Source organism: Dysidea avara, chromosome 9, assembly GCF_963678975.1.
Source record: "Dysidea avara chromosome 9, odDysAvar1.4, whole genome shotgun sequence".
Taxonomy (NCBI): domain Eukaryota; kingdom Metazoa; phylum Porifera; class Demospongiae; order Dictyoceratida; family Dysideidae; genus Dysidea; species Dysidea avara.
In genome coordinates, this window is record NC_089280.1 from 11,636,026 (window position 1) to 11,658,513 (window position 22,488).

At 40.2% G+C, this 22,488-nt stretch overlaps 2 protein-coding genes across 6 annotated transcripts in view; both read right to left on the minus strand.

Annotated features, from left to right (window-relative positions):
* Positions 1–22,488, minus strand: part of LOC136266343 (uncharacterized) — a 147,241-nt gene that overhangs the window by 64,655 nt on the left and 60,098 nt on the right. For 3 of the 5 annotated variants that reach the window (XM_066061365.1, XM_066061361.1, XM_066061363.1), the window contains one exon: positions 15,214–15,276. The exons of the other annotated variants lie outside the window; for them this stretch is intronic. In XM_066061365.1, the coding sequence (XP_065917437.1) occupies positions 15,214–15,276 (63 nt within the window). The remainder of the gene's footprint in view (positions 1–15,213; positions 15,277–22,488) is intronic. 5 annotated transcript variants of the gene reach the window in all.
* Positions 9,765–10,801, minus strand: LOC136266457 (bromodomain adjacent to zinc finger domain protein 1A-like). Its single transcript, XM_066061473.1, has 3 exons — positions 10,613–10,801; positions 10,469–10,561; positions 9,765–10,417 (listed from the first exon to the last, which is right to left on the minus strand). Exons 1-3 carry the CDS (start codon positions 10,746–10,748, stop codon positions 9,765–9,767), a joined length of 882 nt encoding a protein of 293 aa, XP_065917545.1. The 5' UTR covers positions 10,749–10,801.

Below are 22,488 nucleotides of genomic sequence, written 5' to 3' on the forward strand. Positions count from 1 at the left end.
CCAGATTCTCCTGTTCATGGAGAGTAAGAAAATCTTTATTTCATCTTTGTACAGCATATGGAATGTGAGTTATGGGTGCTTATTTACAATTTGTAAAAATGAAGTTTACCATCATCATTTCATTATTGAAATGGCCTTTTTTTTGTCCACACAGAGATGTAAAGGAAAAACACTATTATATCTTGATTGATGTGCCATGCCAGTTCATGGTGAACAGACTGAGCCAAACCCCATCTTCGTAGCTTGTTTCAGTCGTGAGTTATTATTGATTAAATAAGCACCTGCAATTTATTTGCCGCATTGTTGCTGTACAAATCACCTGTTCCAACTGCCTACCACTAGAAGTACAAGACTATTCATCACGAAAAGCTGAAACTTTGGCTGTCCACTCCTTCGTTACTATACATAACAGAAAAGTGATAAAATGGAATTCAGCAAAAATGGTCAGTTTTTGCTCAGCGGGTTGCATATATCATATGACATAGAATTAATTGTAACATTTGCAAGGCAAGAATTCTTTCTAGGTTAAGATCTATACCACAAGTAAAAGTAAACACGTGATCAAGTCTGACAAAATGAATGGGGATTATAGCCGGAAATACATGTGTTTGCTTAATAATGTGTATCTTCATTTCTGTGAAAGCTATACATATAACAATTCTGTAAGTTTCAGTAAAATCTCCATAAATTTCTACATAAGCGGTGAATAGTTATCAATCAAGTCCATAGAAAAAGTAGTAATATTTCAAACTTTGATTGGCTATAAGCCCCATTTTGTCATACAGTTGAGGCAAGTGGTTGGCAGTCTGGCACTACATAGAAACCTTAAAATTAAGGTCTAGGAAACTTCAAACACTACCCTTTATACATGCAGTGTCCTTTTACACAGAGGGACCTTTAATATACAGTAGAAGATACAAGTATATCCAGCATTACAAGAGCTAGACAATTCCTTATTTATTAAGGGTCTGTTTCAAGCACAGTTTATGAGTGAAGTCCGTGAATACAGACTGTGCAATACACGGACTTCACTCACTTTGGATTAAAGTGTTCATTACCTAAAATTAAAAATGAATCTTCTAATGCTGTCATTTGTCGTACATTTATTGTGAGTGGACCTGTGAAAACTAGGCATGTGGGTACATACTCCATCCTATCGCATAACAGGTCATGTCTCAGTGATGGAATAGAATATATCTGCTGCACCCTGTAAGTTGTAATTACAATGCCATTTAACCATAATGGCATAAAAAGTTATGAGACAATCAAGTTAATATGCCAGTTTTAATTCACATTCCCATTCAAGTATAATGGACTCTTGTGACCAATAGTCATCAGTTTCACCTGCACATTATAGAAAGTTACACCACAATTATCACCTAACATAGTGAAAGAAACATTCGGGTATATCTAAATGTCATAAAGCGGGCTAGACACTGTCACACAGTGATTGGAATCCATGCAACTGATTCTAAATTATTGTAGGAACAAAAAGACAGCTAAGATGTTTGTAATCTCTGTATTTCAGATTTCCTTGAATTTTGTTCATCCATGCATGTATAATGGAAGGCTTTGACACAGGAGATTTTTATATATGTGACTGGAACCAGGAAACTGGTCTTATAAGTCATGATAGCAGGTTTGATTGCTCACCACAAACACAAAGGTACAGTAGTGGTAAAAAAGTTCCTGTTGCATTTGCATTGGGTTGATATGTGTTTGTGTTCATTCTCCAAGTGGTGCATTTGCTTTGCGGTTGTGTTGCATCTGCATTCTGTTTGCATTGCATCTGCATTGTGGTTTCCATGTGTTTAGGCTTGCTACTTTACGGAGCATTGAAAGAAGGTTGGACACTAACAAATAAATTGATGAAGTACAGGATTCAGGTCTATGCATCAGGTTAGCAATCATATACAGTATGCGTCAAAATAAAATTAACATAGTCGTAGCCGTACTATGGTCACACTTCAATGCTTACAAGGACAAGTGAGGGACTAAGGGTTACAGATTTTGGGCTAAAAACACCATTTCTTTTCTGGCTTTAGACAAGAGCAGCTTGGAGTAACTACATTGCCACCAGTACTAAATACCCTCTTCGATGCGCCACTAGTTGCACAAGCTGACAGATACTTTTTAACCAGTGTCGACAATATTCAAAAGTGTGCCTGGTGAATTTTCCACCACTCAAGAGGGTTAGATTTAATTTCTGGGCAAGGTACATATGAGTAAGTATTGAGGCAATTCATCTTGAATAAATTGTTCAACAGTTTTAGATCTAGTTGAGGATGTAGATGCTTTACTTTGACTTAGTATGTCGGATAATTTTCTTTTTTTTAGTGCTTAGATAGTCTCATCTTGTTGACTTGCTTCTGTTAATGTCATTTCTTCTGGCACAGCTGATTCTTCTATCCTTCTGGCTAAAATTTTCCCTCCAGCAATAATTTTTTTCTTGTAAAGTAGTTTTGTCCTCTTCAGTACAATAGTTTGACTTTAATCGTGGAACCAAGATAGTAGCCAAGCTGGTTAATTCCCTTGTATTGTCATTATCATATTTTGTATTCATGTATTGTTTAATCTTATTTTGTATATCTGTTTTTAGGGTAGTATCTCCTTCATTTGCCACCAGTGCTTCTGTATTGAGGTGGTCCAACATTGGCTTCAAGGAAGAGGCGGTCACCTGCTTTTCAGCAGCTAAAGCTTCTGTGAAGTCAGCTACTGGTTTTAGTGCACCCACGATTGATTCTATTACACCTGCATCCTGCCATCGGAGCTTAAGATGACTAGTTTCGGGATCTGCACCAAGTTTTGGCACACAGCTTGCTCTTGCTCCAGCAATCGTTGGAGCATCTTGTACCTAGTATCCCATCTAGTTACACATTCCTGAGAGAAAGATTTATAATACAAAAAATGTAGATTTGCTAGTGTTGTGAGCCTGTATTAAAAAACCAGTTATTACGTGTTAACTGGCCTGCCTTACCAAGCTATGCTGTATTTTGAGCAGCGATCAAGTGCAAGGCATCAAGTCATGCCCCCAAAACCAAAGGAGAAGAATGGTCCGAAGAAGAAGGGAAGCGCGAACAAGAGCACCGCAAGAAGAAGGAAGATAGCGTCTCCACCAAATAATTCATCAACACAAGAGGATCCACCCGCCACCACTACGACCGGCAGAAAGAGATGACAAGCCAACAGTACGGAAGGCTCTCGGGCAAAGCAACTGAAGACATGCCCCTTGACAACCGCTGATATCCCAGATATTGTCTCAGCAGTAGTATAAGCTCTCCCGCCGCAAACACAAACGAACCCAGTGAGATCTAGCCGACGGAAAAGAATCAACCCACCCAGACTGAGCAGACGTCACGCCGCCGTAGAACTGGAACCCCCGCAAGCCCGGAACCTCAATGCAGCACCGACGAGGAGGATATAGAAAACGAAGACTTCGGTAAGCAACAGCATAAGCTGTACTTTGCATAATTAGTCACTGCATGTGCTATTTTCAAATAAAGTGCACTATGCCCTAGCTTTTGCAGCACGCAATCAAAAAAAATTTTAAAAATAACCCCCCTCCCCTGCACTGGTGTTCTTATTAATGCTCACCCCTTTACTTGTAAGGCTGCATCATGCTGAATCACTGGCATGCAGCTAATGTGCACATTCGTTCTGTGTCTTGCCTGCAGCACCTGATGACCTCCCCGACAGCAGCCGGCTGTCACATATCCTGGAACTTGATGACGAGATTGCCAGCATCGATAGCGATGACACAGGAGATTTGTCCCAAAAACCAAGAAACTGATATTGATCAGCAACAGGCTACCTCCAATACCAGCAAGACTAGTGAAACGTGTGGAGGATGGTTTATTTGTTGAGATGGCTGAGCTCCTGCCAAGCTACTTGGACACGGCAGATCTTAACACAGACGACCAACATACCAGATCACGGAAGCGACCCCCAGTGCTATCGGATATTATGGATTGGGTGCAGTGTTTTGGGATGTACATTGCCATAGTTTCTCGCCATAAGCCCAAGCGTGTGGCAGATCTTCTGGGATATCAAAGAATCATAATGGGAGCATCCCTGGATTGTCGTGAACGAAAATGGTTAACTTATGACTGTTGTTTCCATTTAAAGGCATCTGCTTCTAATCTCAAGCAGTGGTCTACCATAGATATCACCATCTGGAACACAACCTTCCCAGAAAGGGCTATCCGGGGTCATCAACCACAAGGTCCTCCCCATTACTACCAGCCGAACTCAAACCCTCATCAAAGGTCAACACGCCAAAACCAACCCCTACCAACAAGACAGCCTATATGCCTGGATTGGAATGACAGCCCTAACGGTTGCTCTCGGCCTTCCTGCCGCTATGCTCATTTATCCTACAGATGTGTCCATAACCCTAGAGTCACAGACAGGAATCACAAAGCCTCCCAGTGCACAGTTGATGTGAGTAGATGGAAGGAGGCACTTTCAGACCACACAAATAAGCCACTAACCGACTTCTTTCTTTCTGGAGTCACACAGGGCTTCCGCATAGGCTTCAAGCAACAACTGCACCCATTGAAGTCTGCAAAGTGGAATTTATGCTGTGCTCTCCAACAACCCCGACACAGTGGAGAAGTACCTGGCTGAGGAGATCGCTTTAGGGAGGGTTGCTGGCCCATTTCAACAGTCACTGGTCCCACACTCACATCTTAGCCGTTTTGGAGTCATCCCCAAAAATCACCAACCAAACAAATGGAGATTAATCGTTGACCTGTCTCACCCAGTTGATGGCAGCGTCAATGGAGGGATCCCAAAAGGATTATGCTCACTGAAGTACATCACCGTAGACTCGGCAATCGACCAGATCAAACAGATAGGGTATGGCACACTGATGGCAAAGATTGATGTTAAAAGTGCCTTTCGCCTACTTCCTGTGCACCCAGCCGATCGTCACCTATTGTCAATGAAATAGAATAATCAGATCTTTATTGACACTTGTTTACCTTTTGGGCTACGATCTGCCCCCAAGCTGTTTAATGTCTTGGCTGACCTGTTGTCGTGGATTCTCAAACAACAGCAGGTGACACCAGTGATGCATTATTTGGATGATTTTCTCACTTTGGGCCCACGTGACTCCCCTTTGTGTGCCAACAACCTTCAAAAATTAAGGACACCTGCTCCAGCTTAGGAATTCCACTTGCGCTGGAAAAGATCGAGGGGCCGTTCCAGCGCTTGACATTTCTAGGGATTACCTTAGATACTGAACTGATACAGGCTCGCCTACTTGAGGACAAGCTCAGTCGACTGTGTAACCAAGTAAAAGCCTGGCTATCCCCCAAAAAATCTACTAAAAGAGAGATTTTGTCCTTGGTAGGTCTTCTACAGCACGCCACTAAGGTGGTAATACCAGGGAGGACCTTTGTCTTAGAATGTATACAGCAGCAGCTCGCCTCAAAAAGCTATCTCACAGTACAAGGCTCACAGCCAGCTTCTGGTCGGACCTCAGATGGTGGCACCTGTTTGCATCCTGTTGGAATGGGACCAGCTTTCTTGACAACTCCCCGGACCACTTCATTGCTACAGATGCGTCAGGGTCCTGGGGGTCTTTGGACTTCAATGGATACAATTGGCTTGGTCGAAGGAATGGGCACGGAGGGATATCATGGCAAAGGAACTGGTACCAATCGTCTTAAGCTGTGCCGTGTGGGGCCCACTACTGTCAGGCAGCAAGGTTCAATTCAAGTGTGATAACAGTGGGGTGGTAGACTCAATCAACAAGGGCTCTTCTAAGGAGCCATTGGTCATGCATCTTTTACTGTATCTTTGGTTCTTCTCAGCCTATTTCGGTTTCACAATTGTAGCCTGCCATATTCCAGGGGCGCTGAACACGGTTACAGATCAGCTCTCCAGAAACAGATCGGCAGAATCCTTAAAGCTGAATGCACATGTGTCCATCATCCCGGAGGTTATCCCAATGTCACTCTTGAAACTCATATCACCACAAAAGCTGGATTGGACACCCCCCTCCTTTTAGCGCCACTTCAAACGCTCCGTTAAGAAACTTCATGCACCCTTTAATTAATGGGAACTAATAAACACATACCACTATACTGTATAGGCTATATTAATACATTGTATATATGCACACTTTTGATTCTGGTTACTGTGCAATGATATGTACGCATATATATATAATATAATATAACAAGCTTGTCTACTGCACCTGTCTATCAAGGGTATTATTTACAGATTGCTTCAAACTACCATCCTCGCTAAGAACTGTCCACCTCAATAGATTCCTTGGGAAAGCTCATAAACTACTACACACCAGCCTGGCTAAGTCAAGCAGGAAGACCTATGCGCAGTTAACCCTTAAACGCGCAAAGGCCATTATAATGGCCCTATTATTTATTACACCGAAAACGCACGAAAGTTTATGCTTACTTTCACGAAAATAATCGCGCGTCTTTACAAGGCTGTATCTCTGAAAATCCTTGACGTATCAACTTGAAACTTGGTACACAGATGATGGATACCCTGGGGTTTACCCATCGTGACTATCAATTGTTTATCATTAATGCTTCTCTATTTATCCGAAGTAATATGCGCATAATTTGGAAATAACCGTCATGGTAGGTAGCTCCGTTGGCGATTCACCTCAATACTTGGTGTCGAGAAAGAGTTGTACCTTTGATACAAGGTGGTGAAATTTCATTGACATAGCTGCAACTCTCAGGTATTTATGAATTTTAGAAAAAACTTGTGGTATTCACACAATTGTGCGAAGTAACCGCACGTCTTTACACGACTGTATCTGTGAAAATCCTTGATGTATCAGCTTGTAACTTGGTACACAGACGGTGGATAACCTGGGGTTTATCCAATATTATTATTATGTTTTTATCAATAACACTTCTCCATTTATCCACAGCAATACGCGCATCATTTGGAAATAATCATCATGGTAGGCAGCTCCTCTGTCCATTCGCCTCTACACTTGGTGTTTAGAAAGGGTGGTATCCTTGATACAAGGTGGTGAAATTCCATTAACATAGCTACAACTCTCAGGTAGTTGTGAATTGAAAAAAAATTGTCGTATTCACATAATTATTTTTACCCTGTAGGCATGTAACAAAGAACTCCAACACAATCACTGTGACGTTTCAACGTGCTGCCAAGACGTATTCTGGTGACTGGTAAATCAAATACCAACAGCAATCCATTTTATCATGCACTGTTCATCAAACATAAAGTATTATTATTAGCATTAGAATTTGAAAAACTTTTCAAACATAAAATGTACATGAAATACATACACTAAAGAGCTGGATCTTTACTCAGTAAAGGGTTTGCCTCATTTAGAAACCACCGATCCAAGTGATTTCAGAGAAAAAAACCACAATCGTGGAAAAAACTGAATTACAAACAGCTCTGTACATAACTAAACAGATAATACTGTCAACTCATCTAAACTATATACATCGGCTGAACCTGTAAAAAGTCTACAGTGTACAATATAAGGGAAAATTATTGCTCGGACAGAATGGCTGATCAAAAGTAAATTTAATTGGCCATTTCTGAAATTGCATGGCCATAAGATAGAGGTGTACTATCCTGGTGTGTGAAGCACAAGCCTTCTAGGGGGTCTGGGGGCATGCCCCCCCCCCCAGGAAATTTTTGAAAAGGGATCACTCTGAGATTGAATCTGAGACCACTCTCAACTACTTATCACTGCACATGCATTTTACAGAGTTTATTAGTAATACATGTACAAAATTTGTGTTGCTGCATACATATTTTACAAAAAAAAACTATGAATCAATGTAATGTAAAGCCAGTTTGTAGACTTAGCTGTGCTAAATGCTTTGTTACAAGTGTGTTGAGTCAGCACAGATTGAATTATCAACTAGCTATTGCTTGTGAATAGCAATAGATCAAAACTTACTCTCGAACTTTCCGTGTGCAGAACACTTTTATCCCCTGACTTTCATTCCACTTTCTCCAGCCAGTGCATTTTTACAGATTCTAACAACGAAATGGCCATTGTATACTTAATATCATACCTCCACTTCACAAAAATTACTTTCTTTTCTTCTCCTGGAAGGCGCCATTCGTGTAGTCAGAGTAGTGATCGCTTCTTCAAAACATCGACAGTAACCCACAATCGATAATTGGGATAATACAAGGTGCAGTGCTCTAGCTTACGCATGCGCATCGAGTGATGCTTCGACGGGATCGAGACTTCACGTAGCGATTAAATAGCTTTGGTAAGGAAAGGTAACGATACGACAATGATAATAACTATAATAATACATGTTATAAAGACTAATAATAAAGAATTACAGTTGTAAAAAAATTGATCGGCACAAATGGCCGACCAACGGCTACATTGATCAGTCAACAGCATCACTTGGTCGGAAAATGGCCGATGGCCGACTGTTATATTGTACTCTGGTCTAAGACACAGTAAATAGCATACACCCCTTATTTATTTATAGTTTTCCTTGGTGTGGTATATCTTAAAACAATTTTCAAGGCACAAATGAACCATTCCACAATTTACGCAGCCATACTTAGTACGTTTTCTCTGTGTCTTCCGGTCAGAACACACTGCACAGTCACTGTCAGTCCCAAGGTTCTCTATGAAATGGCGTTCCTCAAGCCTCGCAGGCGATTGAGGTGGAAGAGCCTGTGATTGACGTCCTCCATGCTGGCGTGAGCTATGTTGACATAAAAGTTTAGTAGCCAGTTCCTCCCTAAAGCTTTTGATGGTCCTACGATCATTCACAGGTGCGAAACAGCACTCTAGAGTATAAGCATTATCGATAGCCAAATCCAATGCAAACCAAAACAAACGAAGATACCACCTGCGTGATGATTTATGCGTACAAGTGTGAAACCTAAGCGTTTGATCAGCCAAATCTACCCCACCCATGCTTTGATTGTAAGCCACAACAGCAGGTGGACACGGTACAGACACTGATGAACCATCTCTTAGAGACCTAGCAACTGTGGTGGGTACAGTGCATCCCAACTCGGTGTCAATAAAAAATACAGGCTTAGCATCTAACCAAACAAAGCAGTGAACTTTATCATCAAGAGTAATGGAATGGGTCATTCCCCGGGTACATCCAGCAACAGAAGATTTTTTTAAATCCTTGGGAAACCCTGTCCTATCATATTGGGTCGTTGCTACAGAAGTGGTCCCATTTTGCAGGTCAGCAGCTAAACTGACACTAGAGAAAAAGTTGTCATAGTAAACCTTATAACCTTTCCCTAAAATATCCTCACATATTCCCATGACTACTTTGTGACCTAAGTCCCTGACAGGGCCATCTACCTTTCCCGTGTAAACCGTAAATTTACAAACGTACCCATTTTGGCTGTCAGCTAAACACCAAACTTTGAATCATCGTTTGACGGGTTTCAATGGTTGGTACTGTTTGATTGATGAGCGTCCCTTGAACTTCACCATGGCTTCATCGACACTTAATTTTTGTGCAGGGTTGTAAAGCGACCTACTTTTCTCGCAAATTTGTTGCAGTATTGGCCTAATTTTGTAAAGCCTATCATAGCCGTCAGTTCCATGAGCAGGTGCTTGAGCATTATTATTGAAATGAAGCCGGCCACACAATTACTCAAAACGGTTCCGTGACATCCCTGCGACAATGGCAGGCTGACCAAAAAAAGATTTTGTTTTCCAATAATCCCGAAGGTCAGGTAAACTTACTAACCCAGTGGAAATTATAATCCCCAAAAACTGTTTTATGTCATTGGTACTTGCGTCACGCCAGTGGTAGTTTATCCGGTTGTAGGGACGCTGTTGAGCAAGCATATCGATTTGTCTCAGCCGCTATATGTTCAAGTAACGCGTCATCAAAAAACAGTGAGAAATAAGTGAGTGCATTTACACTACTGGGATCCCGCCAACTAAAATTGGGGCCTTGGGGTTGTCCTATGAAGGGAGGAGGATTAGAAAAAGAATACGTCACATTAGGAAAGGTGACAGGAGGAGGAGATTCATCCCGCTCATTCTCTCGGCGCCCTCTACTGCCCCTACCGGTACCTCTACCCTTACCAGTACCTTTCCTCCTACCTCGACTAGGCACAAGATCCATTGGAGACACAGTTCCCCTACCCCTTCCTCTACCTCTACCCCTCCCTCTACCTCTACCACTCCCTCTATTTCTACCAGACAAAGGATCAGATGGAGATGGTGAGTAGTCCCTGCCTCTATCACTAGGTGAAAATGGGGCATGTGGAGAAGAACGAGAGCGCAGGGAAGAACCAACAGGAGAGCCATGGTAAGCCACAGGAGAATAACTACAGGGGTATTCAGTTTCCAGGCTACCCATCCTACCGTCACTCACTCCACTATGTAGCCCAGATGGTCCAGGATGGCTTGACTCATCATGACCTTCACAATATCTCACATCAGCTATTAGAAGAAGCAGGACTCAAGTTATAAAACATGTGAAAAGCATTATACCTTCATAATCATTGTTTGTTTCTTCCTCGATGTCTTCTTCGTCGTTGCTGAACTCTTCCTCACGATCATTTTCTTCCACATCGCCATAATCATCTATAATGGCAGGCGAAGTGATAGGACCGATTCATCTGTCTGCCATTTTACCGTCTTGTTTCCTGGTAAGCCTATCAAGGACAAAAGAGTCTTCTCCATGGACAAAAGAGTCCTCTTCGTCCGAGTTGTTCCAGTCATCGTCGGTGTCGCTATAGAAAAGTTGATCAACAACAGTATTTTCATCCATATCTCACTTATCTTTAATCACAGCACAAAGTTCTTGAGCTCAAATTAAAGCCCAGAAACGTGGCTTTCCATTGCACTAAACCGTTTCACGATCACGCAATCCTAGCGCACGCACCTCTGTGCCAAATATGGAGGGCCACTTAAATGGCCCTTGCGATTTCAGTGCAATATTTCGTAAATTCGCGTGCGGGTTTAAGGGTTAAAAGAAGATATTTCAACTTTTGCAAGTTGGTGGGAAAAAAGCCAATTCCTACAACTGAGTGCACCCTGACACTATTTGTTACACACTTGGCAACATCTAACACATCACTGAGGACTATAAAGGTCTACTTAGCAGCTGTCAGACACATGCATGTCTGCAAGGGGTTGCATAAGCAGTTCAATTACCAAGTCACTCCCCGGCTTCAGCTCATCCTAAGGGGAATTAAGAAGCGTAAAGCTGGCAGGCACTTCACCAACCACGCCTGCCAATCACCATTCCCATTCTACGCAGCATCAAAACTGCATTGTCAAAAGAAGCCCCCTCTTACGACAGCACTACATTCTGAGCTATGTGCTGCCTTGCCTTCTTCAGCTTCCTAAGGGTCAGTGAGTTCACTATTCCTCCAGAGAATTCATATGACTTATCCTGCCACTTATCACTTGGTGATATTGCGGTTGACAACAGAACAAAGCCCCGTTTACTGCAACTCTTTCTTAAGCAATCAAAAACTGACCCATACAAGCAGGGTACCAAAGTGTACATGGGCGCCACTGATAGTATAGTCTGCCCAGTAAAGGCAGTTCTTTCTTATTTGCTAAAAAGAAGTACCCAGCCAGGACTACTCTTCGTCACTGAGAAGGGAAAAGGCTGGACCAGGAGCATGTTCTGTGCAAGACTCAAATCTGTGCTACATAAGCTTAAGTTAGACAATAACTGCTATAATGCTCACAGCTTCCGCATTGGCGCAGCAGCCTCTGCTTCACTAGCTCAACTACCAGATGCTCACGTTCAAATGCTGGGCCACTGGAGGAGCAATGCCTTTCAACGATACATCAGACCTCCTCCCAAAGAATTAGCAAGACTGTCTAAGACTATTGTAACAGGTCATCACCCACGTGCAAGGACTGTATAATATCCTCTATGACCTTTGTTGTAATAAAGTGCTGACATATTTCAATGATCAAGTATTCCTTATGTAACTGTTGCATTACTATAATTACTCTTGCATGCCAAGAAACGTACATTAGATATCTATGAAGAACCAGATACTTGGGTGAAAGGCTGACTGTGCTCTGCAGTCCTCCTTTCTGTGGCTTGAAGGAAGGCATTTGGAGCATAGAATACCTCTTGAACACCAAATCCCTTCTCTACCCAAGTATCGGCTAACTGGAAATAGAGAAATAATATAAGACTAGTGTTGCACTGATAATCGGTTCAATAATCGGTATCGGCCGATATTGGCTACTAGCCGATTAATCGGTTTTGATTAAATCAAGGCCGATGTTAATCTCCACTGCGCTGTGTAGTATAATGACGTGGGGGAGGCTAGACATAAGTTATTTGGCATTTTAATCATAATGGTTTGGCGGTGACTACAAGCGGTGGCTACAAGCGGTGACTACAAGCCGTGCCCATAATAAACTGTCAGGGTTTAGGCCATGCCCAACAATAAACTGAGGTTTTTAGGTTTCTATGTAGTACCAGCCACTTGTCTCAACTGTATAGCAGTAGTAAAATGTACTTAAAACCTGTTTACCATGAGTAACTTTTACTTGTGGTGTACATCTAACTTTACATTTTAGCCTAGAATGAGTTGTATATCAATGGTTATGTCACTAATATGAGCCATTTAATAATGATGAGGATGAGTGTTAGTGTTATTAGTGTATATCAGATCGGTTATCGGTATCGGCTAATTCTGTTGCTTAATATCGGTTATCGGAATAATCCGCTAATTTGGATATCGGTGCAACACTATATAAGACCCTGTAGGCCAATAAGCAAACTAAAATAAATTTATTAGGACAGAATAAAATATTTTGACCCAGTGTGGTAACTGGGACTGGGTACATTTACCAAACCACCACCACTAACATTAGTCAGTGGGAGGCAACTGCCGGAGGAGCTAATGTTTCTGCCCAAGATATGTTTAAGGTTAGTCGAGTACAAAACATTAAATGGCCATTTTACACTGAAGTCTTTTTCTACCTGAAGCATTAATAGGCAATTTCATTCCAAACTTACAATTCTTTGTATTATGAATTTTGAGATAATTTACCTCTCCATGGGTAATTTACACCCCAAGGACAGAGAATTTTGTAAATAATAAAAATGATCATATATGGTAAGTTCAAATAAAAACCAACTTGTTTCATTCAACAAGACCTTTATTCGGTACCATGTTTTAACAAGTTAATTAATGCCTCAGGGAGATAAAGACAGAAAATTTCAAATTTCTGTACAAAAATGTCTCCAAAGATCAAATCTGCAATGGCAATATATCAATAAAATACATGTCATGAGGACTACTATATATGTGACCAGATCTGCAAAAACCCAACACAATCGCGCAAACCTAAATTTACAGCGAATACAATGGGTGAAATCATTGCGTATTAGTAAAAAAAAAATTCAATAAATTTTTTGGATGCTTTGTTCTTAGTGAAGAAAAGGCATAACAATTGATTAAAACTTGGATACCATCTTATCCGCCTGCTCAAGAGGAGTTTGAAAACTTTTGTTTCGTTGCAGTTAATGCAAGGATACAGAAGTTATGGGCGTTTGTTTATGTTGCATCAAAATGATAGTATGTGATCTATTGTTCTACAATAATTTTTCCTTTGTATGTAGTAAAGAAGGTGATGCAAGGACAAACTTACCTGGTAATTGATTTCCCTACTAATGGCAAACAGGATGGTGCCAATTTCAACTCCGTGCGCCATTCTGCTCATATGTTACGACCACTTTAGTAAGTGCCTGTAATTTATTTTCCCTATACTTGTTGACAAATCGATCTTTCTGTTGTTGCTACTTTGTAGGGCTGCAACTCCCAAAGTTATTGGCATATGCTGAAACTTTGCCAGAGCATGCATTTGGCTAAGTATATTATAAATATTTAATAAACTGGAATTCGAAAATGAGCGTTTTCGCAAATCTGGTCACATATGTAGAAAGTTCATGGTTTTATGTAAATAACATGATTTGGATAAATTTGGGGGCTACACTACTATACTAAATCACTGAAAATGGTGTGTGCGATGACCACACTCCTCAATGACCTAGCTACAGTCATAAAGATCAAGCTTGATGAGCATGCCTCTTAATGGTGTAACTACATTTCAAGCATGATGACCATGCTCAGTTGCACCTACAGTGATCAAATACAGTGATCATGCCCCTTAACAACAATAGAGGCATGGCAAACATGTACATTTATGATCTTCCTATACTTATAGCAACCAAGCACAGCCACCATGCATCCTTATTGGTATTACATGTACGTATATGTGACCGTCTCAGCGAAAACCCATCTAGTTCACACAAGCATGCGTTTTTAGAAAAAAAAAATTAAAAAAAAAAATCGTTGAATTTACGTGTGTCACAAAAAAAACTTTTATGAAAATTTTAGTCGAGCCATTACTCAGAGAAAGAAGATTCAAATCAATAAAACCTATGCACCGTCTTATTCGCCTACCCATGGGGAGTTTGAAAATCTTTGTTTAATTTCTGTAGCCCCATGTCACATGCTTTTGTTTATGATGCCGTACACGTAAACAAAATTGTTGCCATTTCTTTAATAAAACTGCCTTCATATGCCTATGCGCAAATAACTGCTGGGCAAAAACTAAACCTTCCAATCCACGATGCAGGTGCACATTGTAAGCCTAATTCCAACTCTGTAGACTAATCCAAACGGAAGTTATGGCTGTGAATGTAAGTGCCTGTAGTTTACTTTTAGTATAGTCACTGTACAAATCGATTTCCTTGCTCTTTCTACTGTCTAGCACTGTAATTCCAAAACTATTCACCATAATCGGCTGAAATTTTGGTGAAACATTCCTTGTATAATGCAGATTATGATGAGAAAATAAAAAGAAATTCGGAAGTTGTGCAAACTAGACGAGTTTTCGCTGAGATGGTCACATATAGCAAAACAAATAAACAAACTAGTAACGTATGTATTTCCTCATGTAAAAGCCACATTCAAATAAATGCATCTTGATTGTAAGCCAAGGGGTTTTCAGCACATTAGGAAAATGAATGCCACTTCTCAAATTAAGGCTTAGGCTAGTAATGAAATTCACTGTTACTGGTTTTAATTATTCTCCTTGTCCCTTGCTGATACTGTTGTTACTGAAGAGATATGTCGTAATTCCTTTACTCATAGCTCTTTGTTTCATAGCTTTTAATTAATCCTTATTACATTTTTAAAATTTTAATACATATTAAATGATTAAAGGAGTAATTACATGCTGTAACTGACCATCAACAGTTTTCTTTTCTTTATCTCTTTCTGCTCCTTTGTGAAATGTGATTGCACTCCTACCTGCATTGTAAGGAATAATAATTTTGATTGATGGCCATTACTGTACTTCATACATCAGTAAACTATAAATAACAACTCAATTATATAAAAATAACACAGTTTTTGCATTAAGAAGTTGATTCATTTTCAGACTGTTGCAATATTCCAGGTTGAGGCTGCCATCTGCAGACTATTTAGAGACTACTTCACATCACAGAGATTTGTGGAAATACAGGAGGTGGTATATGTTCTTCTTACTGTAATTAGTGTTTATGCTCTTACCTTTAGAGCACCAAGACATATAAAGGAGACAGTTTGGAATAATTTACAATAGCTAAAGTGCCTGATTCTGATATAATTGTTGATGTTGGGTGACTTTACGGGGCTTTGTTTGAAGGTTTGCTCCTATTGTGATGCTGTTAGTTGGCCATTAGATAAAAGCTGTAGCATCACGCTTCACCCTTAGAAGATCACGTATAGTGTCTCTGAGTCCTTCTTCCTGTTAGTGATTTGCTATGAGAGAAACCACCCAAGTTCATCGTGCTAATGTCAAGCTTATGGTAAGGTTCAGATTAATTAGATTTTTGACTAGATTCCCACATTTAGCATAGCTGATTTTTCTATAGAGGAGAAAGACGATATGGCGGTAAGGTGGTATGGCGATATAAAAAAAACAGCCGATATCAAAACCAGTACGACTTAAATATCACAGTTTACTAACAATACCAAAAGACATCACCCAGCTACAGCAAACATTTAGCTGACTTTCAGGATATTCTTTACATCTGAAAGAATCAAGACACACGGTAGTGTGTCGTGCGGCCCAAGAAGCCGGCGCGTAACACCCGTGAGTATATTGACAGGAAGAAAGAAAACGCAATTTTCGCACCTCCGTAGCTCTGTGCTTCCTTGATGAAACAAGACGATTTTTGCTGTGGACATGCCCCCCAACTACAGCACTCCACATTCCAAATTTGAGCGAAATCGCTTCGCGCGTTCTCGAGATATGCGACTTCAAAAATTGGCTCAGTTTCTTCGTTTTTTTTTTTCTTCTTATTTTTCTTTTTCTTGTCGCACACTTACAAAAACTGCTATAAAACTCGAACGCCATATCCGATTGCCTTAAAATTTGGCACACAGAAGGGGGATATAAAGGCGCATCTCGGTACCAACTTTGGCTGGAATACGATAAACAGGCAAAGAGTTATGAGCGATTATTCACGAAAAATAACACCAATATGTTGTCACGCCTACAGGGTAAACCGCGTATGGGAAGAAGCTGAAAATCGGTGGGTGAATAGGTTAACTATTGAACCTCAAACCTTTTGTGGTTTGAAAGAAATCGAGCTAAAAAACAGGAAGATACAACGAAAAAACCAACAGTGTGTAACAATTACGCAATCGAGACTAGCTAATAAAAAAAACGACTGCTTGCCACGCCTACCAGATAAACCGCTTGGGGTAATGCTTTGAAAATCGTTGTACAGATGGAGTAATCATCTTAGAAAGGCTCATCAATGGTGTAGAAGAATCAGACTTAAAGCCACGGAGTTATAACACGTAATCCAACTTGGTGCAGCAAGTGCGAGATCGAGATACTCTAATAGAGCAGTCATCCTAATAGAGCAGTCACCCTGAAGAGAATTCAAGAGATCAGCTAGAAACAAGAAACCTGTATAGAGATCAGCTACACACAAGACACCCTGTAGAGAGATCAGCTAGAAGAAGTTACCTTGTAGGGAGTTCATGCAACTATGGAAAGGGATAGTTCAGCTAGAAAAAATCACCTTGTAGAGTTCAGCTACAAAGAAACCATCATGTAGAGAGTTCAGCTACAAACAAATCTCCCTGTAGAGAGATCAGCTAGAAGAAGTTACCTTGTAGAGAGTTCAGCTTCAAACAAATCACCCTGTAGAAAGATCAGCTAGAAGAGGTCACCTTGTAGAGAGTTCAGTTACAAAGAAACCACCATGTAGAGAGCTCAGCTACAAACTAGTGACTTTGTAGAGACATCAGCTAGAAGAAGTTACCTTGTAGAGAGTTCAGCTACAAAGAAACCATTCTTTAAAGAGCTCAGCTGCAAACAAATCACCTGTACAGAATTCAGCTACAAATAAATCACCCTGTAGAAAGATGAGCTAGAAAAAGTTACCTTGTAGAGAGTTCAGTTACAAAGAAACCACCATGTAGAGAATTCAGCTACAAACTAGTGACCCTGTAAAGACATCAGCTAGAAGAAGTTACCTTGAGAGAGTTCAGCTACAAAGAAACCATTATTTAAAGAGCTCAGCTGCAAACAAATCACCTATACAGAATTCAGCTACAAACAAATCACCATGTAGAGAGATCAGCTAGAAGAGGTTATCTTGTAGATAGTTCAGCTACAAGCAAATCACCCTGTAGAGAGATCAGCTAGAAGAAGTTTACTTGTAGAGAGTTCAGCTACAAAGAAACCATCATTTAGAGAGTTCAGCTTCAAACAAATCACCTGTAGAGAGTTCAGCTACAAACAAATCTCCCTGTAGAGAGATCAGCTAGAAGAAGTTACCTTGTAGAGAGGTCAGCTACAAACAAATCACCCTGTAGAAAGATCAGCTAGAAGACGTTACCTTGTAGAGAGTTCAGCTACAAAGAAACCACCATGTAGAGTTCAGCTACAAACTAGTCACCTTGTAGAGATATCAGCTAGAAGAAGTTACCTTGTAGAGAGTTCAGCTACAAAGAAACCATTCTGTTTAGAGCTCAGCTGCAAACAAATCACCTGTACAGAATTCAGCTACAAACAAATCACCCTGTAGAGAGGTCAGCTAGAAGAAATTACCTTGTACATAGTTCAGCTACTAAGAAACCACCAAGTAGAGAGTTCAGCTGCAAAGAAATCACCCTGTATAAAATTCTGCCACAAACAAATTGCCCTGTAGAAAGATCAGTTAGAAGAAGTTACCTTGTAGAGAGTTCAGCTACAAAGAAACCATTTTGTAAAGAGCTCAGCTGCAAACAAATCACCTGTACAGAATTCAGCTACGAACAAATCATCCTGTAGAGAGATCAGCTAGAAGAAGTTACCTTGTAGATAGTTCAGCTACAAACAAATCTCCCTGTAAAGAGATCAGCTAGAAGAAATTACCGTGTAGAGAGTTCAGCTACAAAGAAACCACCATGTAGAGAGTTCAGCTGCAAAGAAATCACCCTGTAGAAAATTCTGCCAGAAACAAATTTCCCTGTAGAAAGATCAGTTATAAGAAGTTACCTTTTAGAGAGTTCAGCTACAAAGAAACCATTCTGTAAAGAGTTCAGCTGCAAACAAATCACCTGTACAGAATTCAGCTACGAACAAATCATCCTGTAGAGAGATCAGCTAGAAGAAGTTACCTTGTAGATAGTTCAGCTACAAACAAATCTCCCTGTAGAGAGATCAGCTAGAAGAAATTACCTTGTAGAGAGTTCAGCTACAAAGAAACCATCATTTAGAAAGTTCAGCTTCAAACAAATCACCTGTAGAGAGTTCAGCTACAAACAAATCTCCCTGTAGAGAGATCAGCTAGAAGAAGTTACCTTGTAGATAGTTTAGCTGCAAACAAATCTCCCTGTAGAGAGATCAGCTAGAAGAAATTACCTTGTAGAGAGTTCAGCTACAAAGAAACCATCATTTAGAAAGTTCAGCTTCAAACAAATCTCCTTGTAGAGAGATCAACTAGAAGTTACCTTGTAGAGAGTGAAGCTACAAACAAATCATCCTATTGAAAGATCAGCTAGAAGAAGTCACCTTGTAGAAAGTTCAGTTACAAAGAAACCACCATGTAGAGAGTTCAGCTACAAACTAGCCACCTTGTAGAGACATCAGCTAGAAAAGTTACCTTGTAGAGAGTTCAGCTACAAACAAATCTCCCTGTAGAGAGGTCAGCTAGAAGAAATTACCTTGTAGAGAGTTCAGCTACAAAGAAACCATTCTGTAAAGAGCTCAGCTGCAAACAAATCACCTGTACAGAATTCAGCTTCAAACAAATCACCCTGTAGAGAGATCAGCTAGAAGATATTACCTTGAAGATAGTTCAGCTACAAACAAATCATCCTGTAGAAAGATCAGTTAGAAGAAGTTACCTTTTAGAGAGTTCAGCTACAAAGAAACCATTCTGTAAAGAGCTCAGCTGCAAACAAATCAACTGTACAGAATTCAGCTACAAACAAATCACCTGTAGAGAGTTCAGCTACAAACAAATCTCCCTGTAGAGAGATCAGCTAGAAGAAGTTACCTTGTAGAGAGTGAAGCTACAAACAAATCACCCTATTGAAAGATCAGCTAGAAGAAGTCACCTTGTAGAAAGTTCAGTTACAAAAAGAAACCACCATGTAGAGAGTTCAGCTACAAACTAGTCACCTTGTAGAGACATCAGCTAGAAAAGTTACCTTGTAGAGAGTTCAGCTACAAAGAAATCATTCTGTAAAGAGCTCAGCTGCAAACAAATCACCTGTACAGAATTCAGCTACAAACAAATCACCCTGTAGAGAGCAGAGGCGTAGCTAAGGGGGGGCAAGGGGGGGCATTTGCCCCCCCCCCCATCACTAAATGATATTTTTTTAAACCTTCGTCACAAGTTTACCAGTATTAAACTGACACGCAAATGACTGTAAATTATGTACACTACTACGCGGTATCACCAGGGGTTGCTAGTGAATGCGCACACACAACATTCAACTCGCTCGTGGATCCATCAAACGAAAATATTAGAGACATACTTCTATATTTAGCCTAGATTACTCGCGTGATAGAACATTTTTTAATCTAAAGAGTGACCCGCTTCTCCGCAGCAGGAGTCACAACTCACAAGTGACAAAGCCCAATTGACGCTACGAACTTACTGCCTACAAGATGATAAAGTGTTAGCTAAATAAATGTACCAAGTTTATTTTATCGAGTCGATCACACTGGATCTTTGTACGTACGGCAGTGCAGTCTGTTTTTACTTTGTCAGTCAGTCAGTCAGGTGGATCAGTCAAGCTTACAAGTTCTGCTAGCAAGACAGGTGGGATTTCGTGCAATACATGGCATTTGAATTTCGCTGAGTGAAGTGAGTGAATACGTCATCCTGTCAGCAGTGTGCTAGGACTGCAGCACAGGCTGTGGCTAACGTAAAGTAACTTGTATTTGCACTAAAGTATTAGCTCTACGGGGCTGTGGATAAATTTGTTGGAGTACAGTTGTGGCACGTGCGATGATGCTCGACGAATATAGCTACCTCGATTGGAAGCAGTCAGTACTGAAATAGTTACGTAGCTAGTTATTTAAGCTGTAATAATCTAGTGCTAGGGGTGGTGGCAAGGGGTGCTGGTTACCCCGGGAAAAAAAAAAATAATGCAACACCGTATGTTGGCTAGCCCACCATTGGGTCATTAGCCTTTTTTGCAATCATGAATGATTTTGAGTGTTTCATGGGGGCATGCCTGCCCCTCCATCACCTTCTGGCTAGCTACGCCCCTGGTAGAGAGATCAGCTAGAAGAAATTACCTTGTAGATAGTTCAGCTACAAACAAATCACCCTGTAGAAAGATCAGTTAGAAGAAGTTACGTTGTAGAGAGTTCAGCTACAAAGAAACCATCATGTAGAGAGTTCAGCTGCAAAGAAATCACCACTGCCCAAATTTCAAGGCAATAGCTCTTTCCAATCTGAAGTTATCAATTGTCAAAGTTGGCAAATTTGATGTATGGAAGGCCCCTTTTTGCAAATCCGGTCACATATGTATTATATGTGACCGGATTTACGAAAAGGGTCTTCCACACACATCCAATTCTATGAACTTGAATGACCATACCTTTGTGCTCAAAGTAGATACTAACCTGAAATTTTGTTCATGTATTAACCTATGTTGTTACTCATCACTGTCCAAATTTCAAGGCAATACTATTTTCCTATCTGACATTATGAACTGCCAAAGTTCGTAAATTAGATGTGTGTGGAAGACCCCTTTTCGCAAATCCGGTCACATATATATAATTTGTACATTTACTGATAAAATATTTAAAGTATATCTACTTCATCTTTTCTTCTTCCTGTAGTAAAGAAAAAAAACATAAGTTAAAAAAGTCCCAAAGCTGGCCATAGGCCGGCTTTGGGGTATACAAATACAAAAAGAAATGAAATCTAATCCAAAACAGCCAAGCTGTAAAAAAAGTGTGCGGCCCTCAGAAAGGCTATGGTGAAAAAAGATGTGAAATCCAAGGTGGCGGCCAAGAAATGGCTGTGATGGTAGGTTAATGGTAAAAATTTTAATAATGACAATTCAGGTGAATTTTTGTGCCGCTTCACAAAATTTACCTGAATTGTCATTATTAAAATTTTTACCATTAACCTACCATCACAGCCATTTCTTGGCCGCCACCTTGGATTTCACATCTTTTTTCACCATAGCCTTTCTGAGGGCCGCACACTTTTTTTACAGCTTGGCTGTTTTGGATTAGATCATCTTAACACCAGAACTTTACTTACATTTACACCAGAAGTTTGGTGACACGATATATACAATTCATGTAATTTTCAAATATCTTGCAACAGCAAAAACAACAACAACAAAAATCCTATACTTGCATCACGCAGGTGGGAAAAGAATGTTTTACTGGAACAAGTACACAAAAAAATTGGATTTTCAACTAGAGTAGGGACCATAGCACATCGATAAAAAGTACTGAAACAAGTTGGAGTAGTCCATGATATTAAATCACAGTAAAACAATAAGAAATGTTATATCCTAACTGTGCTCAAGATACCATAACAGAAATGCACAGTAGGGATATAACACTTCTTATTGTTTTATTGTGAGTTAAGGGTGCTCTGTACAGTCCGCTTATATGGCTTCCCATGAAATTCAATTTGTTCTATAACTTACGAATGGTTTTAGCAAGTGTTCTGTACTTTTTTACTGGATATAAACTAACACTAGTACACAGTTTAGTCCAAACCCAACTGCTAAATTTGCTTTAGAACATGAGTTACAGTTTTTCCCTTTATACTAGAACTAGTCCTACAGTTTACGCACAAGAGCCTTGATACTTTTATGATACACTATGCTAAACAGCACAAACCATTGTGCGTTTTTATTTTTGTCTTTTAGCTTCTCATTCATCACATATTTATCTTTTGGGTTGACACTCCCAGAAATCCTTTTCTTTACTTCCATGTTGTTCATCATCTGAACTTGCTATTTAAAAATGGCAAACGCTCTTCTTTAGCAAAATTA

Excerpts from the sequence above, each read along its gene's own strand:
- LOC136266457 (XM_066061473.1), bottom strand. The coding sequence starts at position 10,748 with ATGGATGAAAATACTGTTGTTGATCAACTTTTCTATAGCGACACCGAC. Across the intron at positions 10,562-10,612 it reads GCTTACCAGGAAACAAGACG|ATGATTATGGCGATGTGGAA; the intron begins GTAAAATGGCAG and ends CTGCCATTATAG. Across the intron at positions 10,418-10,468 it reads AACAAACAATGATTATGAAG|CTGATGTGAGATATTGTGAA; the intron begins GTATAATGCTTT and ends TTCTTCTAATAG.